At 35.9% G+C, this 14,237-nt stretch overlaps 2 protein-coding genes and 1 non-coding gene across 3 annotated transcripts; all 3 read right to left on the minus strand.

The window, feature by feature from the left end:
• Positions 1 to 709: 709 nt before the first annotated feature.
• On the minus strand, positions 710 to 4,085 carry LOC147381084 (nascent polypeptide-associated complex subunit alpha-like protein 1). The gene is made up of 4 exons (XM_086430863.1): positions 3,940 to 4,085; positions 1,842 to 1,923; positions 1,289 to 1,419; positions 710 to 1,199 (listed from the first exon to the last, which is right to left on the minus strand). Exons 1-4 carry the CDS (start codon positions 3,997 to 3,999, stop codon positions 867 to 869), a joined length of 606 nt encoding a protein of 201 aa, XP_086286989.1. The 5' UTR covers positions 4,000 to 4,085; the 3' UTR covers positions 710 to 866.
• A 5,512-nt stretch (positions 4,086 to 9,597) lies between these two features.
• Positions 9,598 to 14,230, minus strand: LOC147381085 (transcription elongation factor SPT6 homolog). Its single transcript, XM_086430864.1, has 3 exons — positions 13,982 to 14,230; positions 12,814 to 13,318; positions 9,598 to 10,732 (listed from the first exon to the last, which is right to left on the minus strand). Exons 1-3 carry the CDS (start codon positions 14,219 to 14,221, stop codon positions 10,092 to 10,094), a joined length of 1,386 nt encoding a protein of 461 aa, XP_086286990.1. The 5' UTR covers positions 14,222 to 14,230; the 3' UTR covers positions 9,598 to 10,091.
• On the minus strand, positions 11,879 to 11,999 carry LOC147381086 (U6atac minor spliceosomal RNA). Its single transcript, XR_015174782.1, has one exon. It is a non-coding gene; the product is annotated as a U6atac minor spliceosomal RNA (small nuclear RNA).
• Positions 14,231 to 14,237: the final 7 nt, after the last annotated feature.

Below are 14,237 nucleotides of genomic sequence, written 5' to 3' on the forward strand. Positions count from 1 at the left end.
TTCTTATTAATGAATTCTCCTACTTTGCTTTAACAAAAAAAACCATGAGCAAGCAGCACCTTAAGGGATTTTTGTTGGCCTCAAGCTAATAATCTGGAAAAAGAGTCTTTTACCTAGCAATGGGTACTATCCTTTCCAGGTTTAACTTCAAATCCACAAATATTGGTTTGAATATTGACTCTGATTGAAAACTAATACTCGGTTGAAAACAACAAAGGGCCATAAACAAAATCATGAGCCTAATTGAGATAAACAAGCAATATAACCACAGATGAAAGCCCCCAACGGATAAGCAAGCATGGACGAGCTGATATCGCTTAAGAATAAGTTCCCCACATTCCTCTTCGGCCTTTGCCACTCAAAAATGTTGAGATTAGAAACAAAGTTTCTATAAGAGAGATTATAGAAAGATCTGTAAGTTGCATGTGTGAGAAAAAAAACAATGAAATGGACAAGTGAGATGTGAATCCTTTTTTTTTATTATTGGGATCCATTATCCCTATTTTTCTGACTTCGTGAAACCCATTTAAGAACAGCTGTCCTCCCTTACTATTCAAAAGCTTGTCAAACACACTTCATTATCAGAATAACAAGTCAGATCCTAGGATTGGACACTATACAATCATAGGACAAATTCGGACTAAACATGTTGAAGAGGAATATTCATTTCAACTTAAGATGTGTTTCTTTCTTGAATATAACATAAAACTAAATCACAAAAACAATCCATAACATAGATGAAAGATCATTTCCGAGTTCTACAAATACAACAAAAAGATATTTTGAGAAAACTTCAGCCACAAATCCTCTGAAAACCACAAAATAAGAAGAGAAACGATTCCTAATCACTCAACGTATAGCTTTACCTAGTTTGTTAACTCCATAATGGCAGAAACAATATCCCCATCAGCAGCCTTAAGTGCCGTCACAGCCTTTGATCTTGAGACTCCGGCTTGCGTCATCACCAACTCTATGTCTTTGGGCTCCACTCCCGTCTCATCAACGTCTTCATCATCCTGAACCATAGCCGAGGACTCGGGCTTGGAGATTACATTACTGAGATCAGGAGCCTTGAATTGCTCCGCAGCTTGAGTTTGCAGTTGTGAGCTCAAGTCCTCAATCTTTGCCTCCCCAAATATAACATACGTGTCTGACGTTGGGCTCTTGAAAACATCGGGTTTTGAGATAACAAACAAAATCTGAAATAACCAATCAACAAAGATCAATTTGTTAAAAACTAAGCTGATACAAAATTTTCAATGGCCAAATGATTAGGAGGAGAACTAACGTTTTTGCTCTTCTTGACAGTAACGCGGCTGACACCAGGGATGGGTTTCATTCCAAGCTTCAACATCGCCTTGCGACTCTTCTTCTCACTTCTGCTCTGCTTTGACCTGCCACTTGCATCTCCTTGTAGTCCTGCAAATACGAGTTCAAAGTCAAAAGGCAAATTCCAGTGTACAAAATGCAAAATAATAAAACAGTAGCCCAAACATCTTTAAACCAGTGTTACATGAACTCTAGTTAACAAGTTAAGCATGTGTCAGACATGCACCATATAAGATGCTCACTGTTACTATTGGCCAGAATTTTTCAGTGTGGCAGGTCCCAAACAACTGCATTGGATTTTGACTCTAACATACAATATCCTCTATCCATTCAATACTGCTTCAAAAAACAATTCAGCCAAAATACTTGCATAGGAAGAGTTCCAATTTTTAGGAAAACAAACCATGTAATCTGAACAAATCATTTAATCCATAATTATACATACAAATGCACACCAAGCAATCAAAATCTTGAACTTGGTTTCTGGGGCATCAAGTTGGTGGTTTGTTTACCTTCAATATCATCCTCATCCTTGTCATCATCGTCATCATCATCTTCATCGTCATCTTCATCTTCAACCACGGGCTCATCGGGCTGCAAAATTTTACTAATGCTATCTCATTGGAAGGGAAAAAAATAGAAGTACAAAAACAAAAAAGAGCGGTTGAACTGTATAAAAAAAGTGACCATCGACATCCAATTTACAGAGAAGTGAGTAAAATCAAGAATCTAGTGTACAGTAAAATTATCATAGCAGAAAAAGTTGAAGTAAAATAGAGAAATAAGAAAGCTAAATTCACTTGCAAAAGGGTACATAAAGCCAAGTGAATATGGATGGACACGTGTGTGGTGCTTTTTGCCTCTATGAAAGTTCTTAAAAATTTAAATCACTTGCTCTTCTACAAAATTAAAGAGGGGGTAGTAAAAGAAATTGGAATCTGTTTAATTACCTATAAAAGGTTCTCTCACTGAATTGGGCATCTCAAGAAATCCTTTCTCCCAAGAAAACATTTTAGGACAAATCCCAACCTACCATATGCATCAAGGAAATACGTTTTTTTGGAAGGTAATAGGGGGTGATAAGCAGACCCAGCCGGAAAAAAAAAAGGTTACAATCTTACATAGGACTTGCTACTGCATCCTCATTGATAATAGAAGCAAGAGGAATTGGGAACTCAGAAGGAATCAAAGTTGCTTAAACTTAAAAAAATCCCTCCCAAAGAAACAAGTTTCTTAAAAGACCCTTACAATGGAGTCTTGATAATTTACATTATATACCCAAAATAATTTATTTGAAAAGACCAATATTCCTCAAGATAATCACATGTATAGCACCTCCTCCAATCCATAGCATTTAAACCTTCAATAATGAAGCAGGAATGACATCGATCAAAAGTTACACAAGATTAGTGAAGAAAGGAAAAAAAATACAAATTATATTAGTGAACCACCAGCGAAAGAATGGCGATTGATAGCCAGTTGTAACAATGGTTGCATCTAGGTTTTTCTACCAAGAGTTGTAGTGACGCTTAATTCTATGTTGTGAACCTGAAAATAAAAACACAAAAATAAGAAAATTAATTTTTTTATTCATATCACCACTTTGGGGGAAGCAACCGCCGTACATCTTGACTCTTCAACTTCAACGGGGCAAAACCTCCTGATGGATTTCTCCCAAATATTTCTTCTCCCCCAACCTAAATCCCTAAACCATTATTTATAACATACTTTCTAAAGATAAGATTGAAAAGTCAAATTAATGACATCCTCAATCAAATCTCTAAGAATCTTACTTAAGTACTAATCAATCCCTTTTAGTAATTACGAAATGAGAATCATAATAATGTATCCGTCAATTATAGCCATATCGAAATGAAAAACACAAGAAGACCACCATCACAATGCAAGTCAATATCAGATAGACAATCTGGATATGGCTCCCCAAACATGCCTTGGCGGGTAAAATATCATGGAAACTAGAACCTATCTCACCTTATAACACTAAGTTTAACTTCAAAGATGAACAATGAACCTCCATAGATTCACTATACAGTTCAATCAAGTTTCGCTAAGTTGAAAATGGAAAATCTAACATCAACCAGTGGAGAACCATTTTCAAACTGAGTCCACCAAGAAGTTTTCTGCCAATCCAGATTAATTATCAAATCAAATGATGATTACCCTTCTTAGATAAGAATCAAAACGATCTTTATAAGATTCCTCCCCCAAATTAAATTCAATGCGGTTAATAAAAACTATGCCTTCTTCCATAGAATCCCAAGTGTCAAGATCAATCAAAGTTCTATTCTGTCCGAATTACTCATTTTCAAATGATATCCACATTGTTCATAAATATTCAACTTTGACCTAAAAAACTTCTTATATTTAATTGAACAAACAAATGTCTGATCCATAAGATCCCGAACCCCTGAAATTACTGCAAAACCCTAAAGTGTATCAAATAATAGATAAAAATATATAAAATCGAACTGTTTAAGACATGTTTTTCGATTTCTGATAAAGAGTGAAGTACTAAAACCCCATTAAAGTATCAGAAAGAGATCTCAAGAATGAAAAAATGAAAGTTTGGAAAGATGAGAAGAAGCTTACATCGATCTTCTGCTCTTCGAGATGCGCAGCGAGAAGCTCTTCTTGCGATGGAGCAGTCATGGCGAAGGGAGAGACAGGGAGAGACAGAGAGAGAGAAGCAAACCCTAGGAACCTCAGATACAATTACAAAGGTTAGAGGGGGTGGCTTTATAATTTAGCGTAATTTAGTCATACACCTTCTGATTTTGAGATATATTTAAGAAAGACCCTCCATTTTCAAAACTAATGACACATTCTTGACCGTAGTCTTCCATTATAAATAACGTAAAATGACGGAAATGCCTCTGTCTTCAATCTCTTACAAATATGATTTTGAAACTCATCCAAGATCGTGATGACTGAGGTAGCCATGTCGATCTCGGAAGCTACTTCCAAAGATAGTAAAAGTTATTCGGTAATCACATTGAATCCTCCAAAATTCAAGATGACTCATATGATATTTTGAAAAAATCAGTCGAGTCGATCAGATTTTGATTTATGATATAAAATAATTAATTTTTTTATTGATTTAAATGTTTGTTATTTACGAAAATGAGTTCATGCAGATCTACCTAATAATAAGAAAAATATAAGTATTTCAATAAAAAGATATGTTAATCAAAAATTTCAAACGATATAAATAATTTGGCTCAAAAATTGCCTACCATCTTCAATTTCAGGTCAAGTTTTGGTGACAAGATTGCCACATTTTTTTTAATTTTAATTTTTAATATCGTGGGTTTCCCCACGCTTCAAGTGGGACTAATCCCACAGTCACACACACCACTCCTCGAAAAGTCTTACGTGCAACAGGTCGAGTCGAGGGTCATCCAGACCTTGGTGGCTAGTCCCAAGAAATTCATAGTTTCGTGAGGTTTCGAACACTTGACCGACTCTCCCTAACGAGCTTATCAAGGCTCAGCTTGCCACTAGGCCGACCCCTTGGGGTTGACAAGATTGCCACATGATCTATATATATGATTTGATTAATAATTAGAAATTTTTTTAATACACATCTTCTCCTTAATCATTTATTAGAAGAAAATACCTTAGTTTTGAGCCTGAATGGTTTTTTGAAAAAAAAAAAAAAAAGAAGAGAAAAAATGAAATATTACCAAGTAGAACAAAAATTGTATCCAAAAGGTAGAAAAGGTTAGATATGATGGAGTTCCAGGGAGAAATAGAAATACCCTTTTAAGATAAATATGGATTAATTAGGATGGGAAGAAATTTAGAAGTAATAAGGGTTCTTGGAGAGATTTCAAGATGTAACTGTAGACACCCCAATTTGAATGGGCCTCTACTCGAAAGAGCCCAAAAATACATATTTTTCAATAAAAATTGTCAACGGGCCTCAAAAATCTAAATCAATCAAAATATGACATTTTGATTGAATCAAGGCCCTTAAGACCCCTAAGGATCTAGAAGGCCCACCAAAAGGACTCGGCCTACCTTACGTTTTCCCAATATTCGTCGTGCCATTCCCAAAATCGAAAATGACGAATTCTTAATGAAATTATCCGACGGGCCTAAAAAGCCCGATTTGCCAACACGTGGCATTTCGATCAATCCAATAATTCTAAAAATTCCTAAAAAGATAAAAAATGTAAAATAAGACTTAGGACCATCTCCACCTTCCTTACCCCTCACTACTCCGCTCCTAATTCGAAGAAATTCTAACTCTGCCTAAGGCCCATAAACCCTCAACACTCACAAATTACATTTCTCACCTTATCCCCTAACCTAAATCCAATCCCACACCACCCAAAACCTAAAACATACCCACCCTCAAAAATCCAATCCAAAACAAACCCTACCCAATCCAATAACCCAAAACCATTCCAATAACCCAAGCCCAATACACTAAAAAGCCCACAAACCTTTATCCATATCTAATTCACATCCAACCCATAATCCTAACCCACAAACCACTACCCACATCAACCAATCACCATCTTGATAATCAAGGTGGGACACATGTCACCACCCCAACTCACCTCCCTCATCCCCAACCTATCCCATCACATTTTCTTTAAACATCATCTACTCACACCCCTAACATATACCTCCCATAATCTACTCACATCAACCCATCACCTTTTCTCTAAAAAAATCTAATATACCCACACCCCTAACCTATACTTCCCTTTAATCTACCCTCATCATTCCCTACAAAACCCAAATTTACAATCTAAACTCACACCCTTCCACTCAAATCAAACACTCATCCTCTCCCATCAACCCATCTCAACCCTTCATCTCCACCCATTTTGACACATGGCATCATCTCCCACACCCTCCCAAAATATCATCAACCCTCCTCTTACACAACCCTTCTTTTAATTAAAATTCCATCCCCTCAACTCACTTCACCAATTAATTTCTCTCTTATACAATCTCATCCTCTCAACCACTCTCATTTATTTTATTCTATCTAATACTCAACCCAAATGGGTTGAAAGATCCAACTTTTTTGGGTTGTAAAACAACCCATTTACCCTTCTTACACAAATGCCCTTCAATCATCTCTAATTTACCCCCATCTTTCTCTTAAACCCCACACCATTCTACCACTTCTCTTCATTTCACCCCCATTATATCCCTAAAATAACCCCTCAACATCTATAAATACCCTCCTCCTCTTCTCAAAAAAAGGCCTCAACTCTCACTACCAACCACTAGCCCCCAACTCTCACTACAAAAATTCTCCTCCTAAATCTCACAAAAAAAATATATTACATTTCACTTAATTCTCTCATCATCTCTTTTCTACTCCTTCAATTACACAAAAAAAATAATAATATTTTCCTAAACTACTAAGGACCTTAAAAGACATTGAAGAAAAAGAAGAAAAGAAATATTGAAGCTTCAAGGTGGGTGCAACAAAATACCCCCCCTCTCTCTACCTTCTCCTCCTCCCTCTTCTATTATCCCCTCTGTTTTATTTTAGATGGACTAAGGATGAATGGTCCTCAAGGCAAAGGTTTATAAAGATCATCCCCTTTAATAAGATGATCATATAATCATGCTAAAAATAAATCCCTACTTAGGGTACACATTATCAACACATGGCATTTCGTTTTTATTCTTGTATTTTCAATCAAAATGACCGAGTTGAGTTGAGGTTACCGCTACTTGGCGGGGAAAAAAGGGTGCCTAACACCTTCATTTTTCTCCAATTGAACCGCTTACCTCGAATCTCAAGATTTGATCTGTACCTTATCCATCAAAAGTCACTAAACGCCAAAACGGTAATTTTTCAAAAAATGCGCATCGGGTGACCATTCACACCCACTTAAAAAAATGAATGGTGACGACTCCAATCCTTAGTAGATGTGGTCATCGTAATGGCGAAATCCATGTATCTATAGTAACTATTTAACTACTTAACCATAAACTTGATTGGAACACATCAATCACTATATATAAAATGTTGGGATCCAACGACTCATGTAAAAACACGTGATCTTGAGTGTGAAAATACAAAATCCAATGGTTGAGATTTATGAGTATCTCGATAATAGATATCTCAAAGATACTTATCTTGAGGATGAATCTCAATTGTATTGTTGAATGTCAAGTTGTAACTTGATTTTTTCATGTATTTTAGTTAACAAAAAACTCAAAAAAATAAATAAATAAATAAATAATCAGATAAATTTTACAATGTCGAGGTTGACAATTTTTATTTTTAAGTTCAATATATTTAGTGTCAAGATCGATAATTTTTTCTAATTATTGTCGACCTTGGCAATTTTATTTATTGTCGACCTCACCAATTTTAATTCTTTTTAAGGTCGACAATAATTTTCCAAAAATTGTTGACCTTGACAATAAAAATATTGAACTTAAAAAAAATTACCGACCTCGGTACTGTAAAATTTACCCCGATTTTATTTTTTTCAAGTTTCTTTTTAAAAACTAAAATACATAGAAAGATCAACTTAAAACTCGACACAACGACTTGTGTATATGATTTCAAGGCAAAAGAACCATCCTTAATAAATTTTGATTAAAAAAAAAAAGAAGTAAAAGAATTGAAAAACCCTAATTTCAATTTTTGTTATAAATTATCAAAATAAATAAATAAATAATTTATTTAAAAATTTAAAATAAGAAGTATATCATTTCCATTCGTCATTCATAATATATAAAAAAATTGTCTAAAATGATTAGAATTGTCGTTAGAAAACCTAAGTATGTGAAGAAAAAGAGAAAGGCGTAGTGTCATTATTTCAAAAATATTATAACTTGAGATGTGGGGCTTAAAATGGGATAGTTTTTATTTGAAATCCGAGTTATCCGAATCAGAATTTAATAGGTTTGGTTCATTAAAGTATATCTAAATTAAAATATGATTCAGATATGATTTGATGTCCCTTGACCGGAATCAGATGTGGGGTCAAATACAGATTCATCCCTATATCCGTCAAGATCCGAATGATATGTTATTTTGCAAGTTGTATTTTATATTTTTCAAATTATTTTTCATCAATTAACAACGATTAGGTGTAGTCGTCAAGACCTCTTCAAAATGAAGAGATTTTGAATTCAAATCACGGTCTGACATACTCATATCTAATCCGAATCCGACCCATTTTAAGCCCTAATGAGATGAGGTTTGAGGGACTAATTAGAAAAGATGGATTTGCTAAATGGACCATTTAGCTCACCTCTAAAAGTCTTAAGGATTAATCAAAAGAATAAAAATAAAAATAAAAATAAAAAAAAGCTACCATCAAGGACGATTATGTAATTTTCCTTAATATTTATTTGCTCAACACTATTCATGGTATGGTACTCTTACCAATTAGAAAACTTAGGTAATCCAGTAACATGCGTATTGTACAGGACAATAGTTACCTTCTCATAATATGATAGTATTAATAGATTATTTAACAAAAAATCTCCAAATATTTAGAATAAGGTTTAAATATAACAAGAGCATCTCCTGATGGCAATTCCAAATTTTGAAATAGCTTCTTATAAGTGCACTCCAACAAACTTCTCAAATATAATATATGTTAAAATCAGTGTTATATTTGACATTGATTTTATCATATCTCATCATTTACTAAAATGACTTTTAAATTATAAAATGTGTTTTTTAAAAAGCAATTGACCAAATTACCGTCCAAACAAATATAATAATAATAATAATAATAACTTTTTAAGTCTTTTTTATTATCAAATTACCATCCAAAGAATGCTAATAGCATTTTTTTTTTTAAATGAAACATTAGAGAAATATATGTCAAATATGACATTTTTTCACTTTATTGTCAAAATTTAGAATAGCCAAAGATAAAATTTAACATTGGCATTATAGATGCTCTAATGATTCATAAAAGTTCATGGCCGTAATATAAGCATATAAAGAAAAAAGTACTTAATTAGAATGTTTATCAAGCTGGCTCTAGGTCAATTCTAGACATCGTTGACTTACAAGGAAAAAAATAATAATCGAAAAGATCTAATCTTTGGTGTTTGATGATGATTTCTATGGTGAGGAGATTATCCCGACAAAAAAATCAACCAATTCTTCCTGTCCAAAACTAACTCATATAGGACAGACCCCCAATAAACAGCTTGTACTTATCAAAATGGAGTGCACCACATGGCATTCAAAAGGTGACCCAGAGTATCATAACTATCCAACTCCCTGGCGCACATGATCTATATACAATTCACAACAATCTATGTTCAAAAGGAAAGACAGCTTTCACTCCTCTTCTTCGTATTCATAGCTTCTTACACTGTATGTACCACAGTACATAGATAGATAGATATTCAGGACGGCGAATAGATCAATTTCCTTTCTAACAAAGCTACCTAAGTCAATAATAGTCAAGGAAAAAACACACAACATACCAGAACATGTACTCTACCAAAAAGGGTCCCCCGAGAGCACTGCTCCAATGTATATTTTTCATCAAATTATGCTAGTCATGCACATAAAGACCAACTTAAAGAGAATTGTGTATCAAAAGTATCAAAATATCAAAAGAAAAGAACAACCGACCCCAATGAAAGAAGAAGAAAAAAAAAAAAAGTGGAGGCCGGAGAGAAGGATAGTTATGCCCTTGGCAAAATATATACAAGCTTCTTTTCATGCAATTGAGACCATTCAATTGATTTTCATGTGAAATAAAGAGAAACCACCCACAATAGTTTCACCAACCACCGCCACCGCCACCACCACCACTACCACCCACCCATCCACCACCACCACCACTACCACTACCGCCCCCACCCCCACCACTTCCAGACCATCCATTACCTTCTTCTGGCCGAGCTGAACCACCTTTCTTAGAATCACCCCAGCCCCCCGCTGCCTTCCCAACATCAGCACTGGTGTCGGGTGCACCACTATTCTTTGATTCAGATGAATCCCAGCCACCACCACCGCGACCACTACCACTGCCACTGCCACTACCAGTACCCCAACCACCACCACTGCCACTACCCCCGCCCCCGCCACCTCCCCAACCACCATCATTGCCACCACCACTGCCACTGCCACCCCAACCACCACCGCCGCTTCCACTACCACTCCAACCACCAGGGAAAGCTTCTCTGCCAGGTGAGTTCTGAACTTTAGCACCAGGAAAATTGCTCAACCCATCATCATTGTCTTTGTTACTCGAGCCCCATTTAGATCCACCGTAACCAGAATCCTGCCGTTCATTGTTATTGTTGTTTCCTCTACCATTATATGAGCCACGGCCTCGCCCACGCCCACCATATGGCCTAGGCAGGCCACTTGGATGCCCATCTCGACCACCACTACCACTGTTTCTGTAATCATTTCTACCTGTTCAACCAGAAAAGGAAGAAAAACAAATGCAAACACATGTAAATATACAAGGTAAAGCAAGACTGCAAGGCAACATGGGACAATAAAAAGAACTCGCCTTCCAGGCTTTCTTGCAACCTATTTCACATAACAAAGAGCAGCAATAGCAACTAAACCAAGATTTTTTACTCTGGTGCTTTTTAATGTCTTCATAATTTAACCAATAATGTCCACATACATCATCTTCCATCTGAAACATTTGGAACGGCGGAGGAAGAATGATGACATATACATGTGCATCTTGTCGACATTCTGTTCATTAGACCCCTAGACCAACAACGTCCATGCACCCATTCATGCTCATTACAGGATTCCCTAAAAGTCAGACACGAGCTCATAAACCCAGGCCCATCCAATCCTTAGGCCAACCCTTGGTTTGACTACCAAAAAAATATTTTAAATATTTTAAAAAAATGCTCAGGTTTTAAATGAACTTTAACCTTCTAATTTATAGGCTTCACTAATAGAATACATATAAATAAAAATATAAAATTAATGGACTAAAGAAGAAAAATAAAGAGAGTTGCTATTGCCACACCAACTGTGTTCAATTCTTTGGCGATTTACATAGGAATTGGTGAGGCATTAACAATAGTTGGTGTGGCAATAGTAGCTCTCAAAATAAAACTTCGCTCAGTTTAGACTCCTAAACATCCTTAGTATCCAGTAAGCCTTCATCAGGATGGGACCATATATACTAAATATAATTACATTATCGGTACAATATATTTTCAGTCCCTGGCAGACCCAGACCCTGCCATGTGTACGGCCCAAGGGATTATCCTGTATTCCAAGTACTAGAAAAAGTATATGAAGAGAAAGGTGAGCACAACCCACATAGTTCAGAAAGTATTTTACCCTGATCATCCTTCAAGAAGTGACACAATGAATTCCTGCCGTGGGGTTGAAAAAATATAAAAGGAGTCTATTGCATTCAACTGAATACCAATACAGTACAATCTAGAACTACTCTTTTTTTTTACTAGTTAATAAAAGGTGGCGGAGGAGACAGACCATAAGTACCAAGACAAGACTTTACACATTAAAAAGGGATTCCAATCTAAAAACGAAATCCTCAAAAAAAGACCCCTTTCAAAGTTAAAAAAAAATTGGGGGTTACATAGATCCACCGAAGTGGCCTTGACCATGTGTGGCAACAGGTAAGCTCAAAAGCTGTTCCCGTCCCTCTCAGGAGATGCCAACCGTCTCTCCTTTCAATGAACACTATAGAGTGTCAGAACCGATACTTAAGGACTCTAGTGTTATACTTTTGTATTTTTTTCTTCCTTGGTGTGATAATTTATTTATTTCAAATAAAAGCTGGTTTTGATCCCAGGTTATGGTATTAACCCATAGACTTTTTTTTTTGGATAAGTATAACCCATAGACTTTGACCACCACACCATGGTGGCACCTTCTTTGCTGCAAGATATAGATCATCAGTTATCACATATATTGAGTTTTATCAGTTACCACATATATTGAGAGTTCTACCATTTCCAATTAAGATTTTCTTTTTTATTTTTGCATCAAATATAACATAGAAAATAAGTATTCTCTTGTCTGTAGTTATATGGTACATATCATAAGATATCCCACTCAATATAATCTACTATTATCATATTATTATTCTAGATTTTGCCCATGCCTACGTCACAGGAATCCTCTTAGGGGTAAAAGAGGAAAGATGGTAAAGTTAGGGGCATTATTGAAAGGGGGGTAAAATAGGAAAGATGGTACAATTGGAGGGGATATTATTGAAAATTTTGGGGGGGGGGGGGGGGGGAGACAATAAAGTTGAAGGGGGTGAAGAGGAAAGCCAATAAAATGGGTTAGTGCAGACCCCACTCCACTGTAGCTGGAGTGGGATGTTTATACCCCATAAATACAACAGCAGTGGGACCATATAGATAGAATGATAATTTATCATTATACAGGGTCCATGAGTCCTATATTTTCGGCTGTACCCTTCTCAAACTCTGACAACCAAAAAACATAACTTGTGCAAGTGAAATTACTCAAATAAATTGCAGGCTAACCTGTTCTTGAGCCTGGTGTAGAAGATCTCTCTCTGTCCGAATTCGATTGGCCTCTCCAGCCCCCACCATCGTTGCTGTTGTTTGTTGAGCCACCCCAATAATTGCCACCTCCAGAAGAACCCGCAGATGCAGGGCTTTTCATAGGTACCATAGCAGCAACTGAACGGATAGATGGCCCTGAATCATGCTGAAGATCATCGATATGCTTCTGGAAATATGCCACGAGCCGGTCAATATCCTCAAATGTCCGTTTCCGAAACTTGAAGCCCTTTGGATACAGACCAATGTACTCATGGTGCGGATTTGTACTCCGTATGTAAGATAAGATGAAAGTTCCTGGATGTTCATGGGAAATGCCAAAACAGTAAACTATCCTCATTGGGTAGTCTGATTTCTCTATCCTTAAGAGATCATCAACTTCTGCTTTTGAACCCCTCTTGAATTTCCGGTAGTTAAGCATTGTCTTCAGGTGGGCTACCAATGGGTCCACATATCGATCCATGACCTAAAAAAGTTAAAAACACATACACAAGTCATGTTTATTCTGAACTATTAGAGCTTTTCGATCAAGGACCTCATATATACTAGAAGGTGGCCTGTGCAAACGCTCATGTATCAAAAGGGCTAATATGTAATTTAAAACATTGCTTAAAGGGCTTTTGTAGATTAGATAGTAAGAAAAAGAAATTTTTGTAATTTTGAAAACTAATCAACCTCATTGGACGGTTGTGGGTAACAATTTTTTGGGTTTTTGACTAAATTGACCCTGATTAAATTAAATTCAAACATAAAAGTGGGGGCATTTATGACCACTCAAATTTTGGTGTCGAACAACTTCTCCACCTTCTCTCATTATAATAGTAGAGATAATTTCTTTTTTGATCACTTGGATCTCATATATTTCACTAAACAATGAAATTGTTCTCCTGAGACAAAATAATTCATAGAGGAATCTTGTTCTCTCAAGATATTAAGTGCATATTCGAGTCATCCAAATGAAAGACCATCCTACCCCAACAAAGGAAACTTTTAACCATTATTAGAAACAGAGAAAAGATATTGAGTACTCAGTAGTTTTGGCAAAAGTTTTCAAATTGTAGTGAGAAAAGTTTAACTATAAGAAAACACAAAAAACTTACAAATAAGCCTTTTTGAAAAGGGTACAAACCTCATCTAAATCCTCAAAAGTGTCATCCCCTATTTTTAGAGTTTTCCCAAGACGAAGCAAGCTTGTAATGTCCTTGTGATCCTTTCCTCCTTCAACTATGTCTTTGTGAGCATAAACTCCATCATAAACTTTCAGAGTTAAAGTTAAATAAGAGGGTCCTCTAGAACTGGGACGGATAATACTTTGGCCTGCTTCCTTTCCTGAAAGAAACTGCTCAACACAATATATTAAGAAAAGCATTATTCAGGACTTCACA

Source organism: Akebia trifoliata, unplaced genomic scaffold (assembly GCF_017979445.1).
Source record: "Akebia trifoliata isolate Shusen 1 unplaced genomic scaffold, ASM1797944v1 Contig00767, whole genome shotgun sequence".
Lineage (NCBI taxonomy): Eukaryota > Viridiplantae > Streptophyta > Magnoliopsida > Ranunculales > Lardizabalaceae > Akebia > Akebia trifoliata.

Bases quoted from the DNA above. Each gene is read 5' to 3' on its own strand.
- LOC147381084 (XM_086430863.1), bottom strand. From the start codon at position 3,999: ATGACTGCTCCATCGCAAGAAGAGCTTCTCGCTGCGCATCTCGAAGAG. The intron at 1,924-3,939 runs GTAAGCTTCTTC...AAAATTTTGCAG, and splicing joins TCGAAGAGCAGAAGATCGAT to CCCGATGAGCCCGTGGTTGA. The intron at 1,200-1,288 runs GTTAGTTCTCCT...TGGTTATTTCAG, and splicing joins CTGTCAAGAAGAGCAAAAAC to ATTTTGTTTGTTATCTCAAA.
- LOC147381085 (XM_086430864.1), bottom strand. From the start codon at position 14,221: ATGCTTTTCTTAATATATTGTGTTGAGCAGTTTCTTTCAGGAAAGGAA. The intron at 13,319-13,981 runs GTTTGTACCCTT...TAACTTTTTTAG, and splicing joins CTTTTGAGGATTTAGATGAG to GTCATGGATCGATATGTGGA. The intron at 10,733-12,813 runs GTTAGCCTGCAA...CTGGTTGAACAG, and splicing joins TACACCAGGCTCAAGAACAG to GTAGAAATGATTACAGAAAC.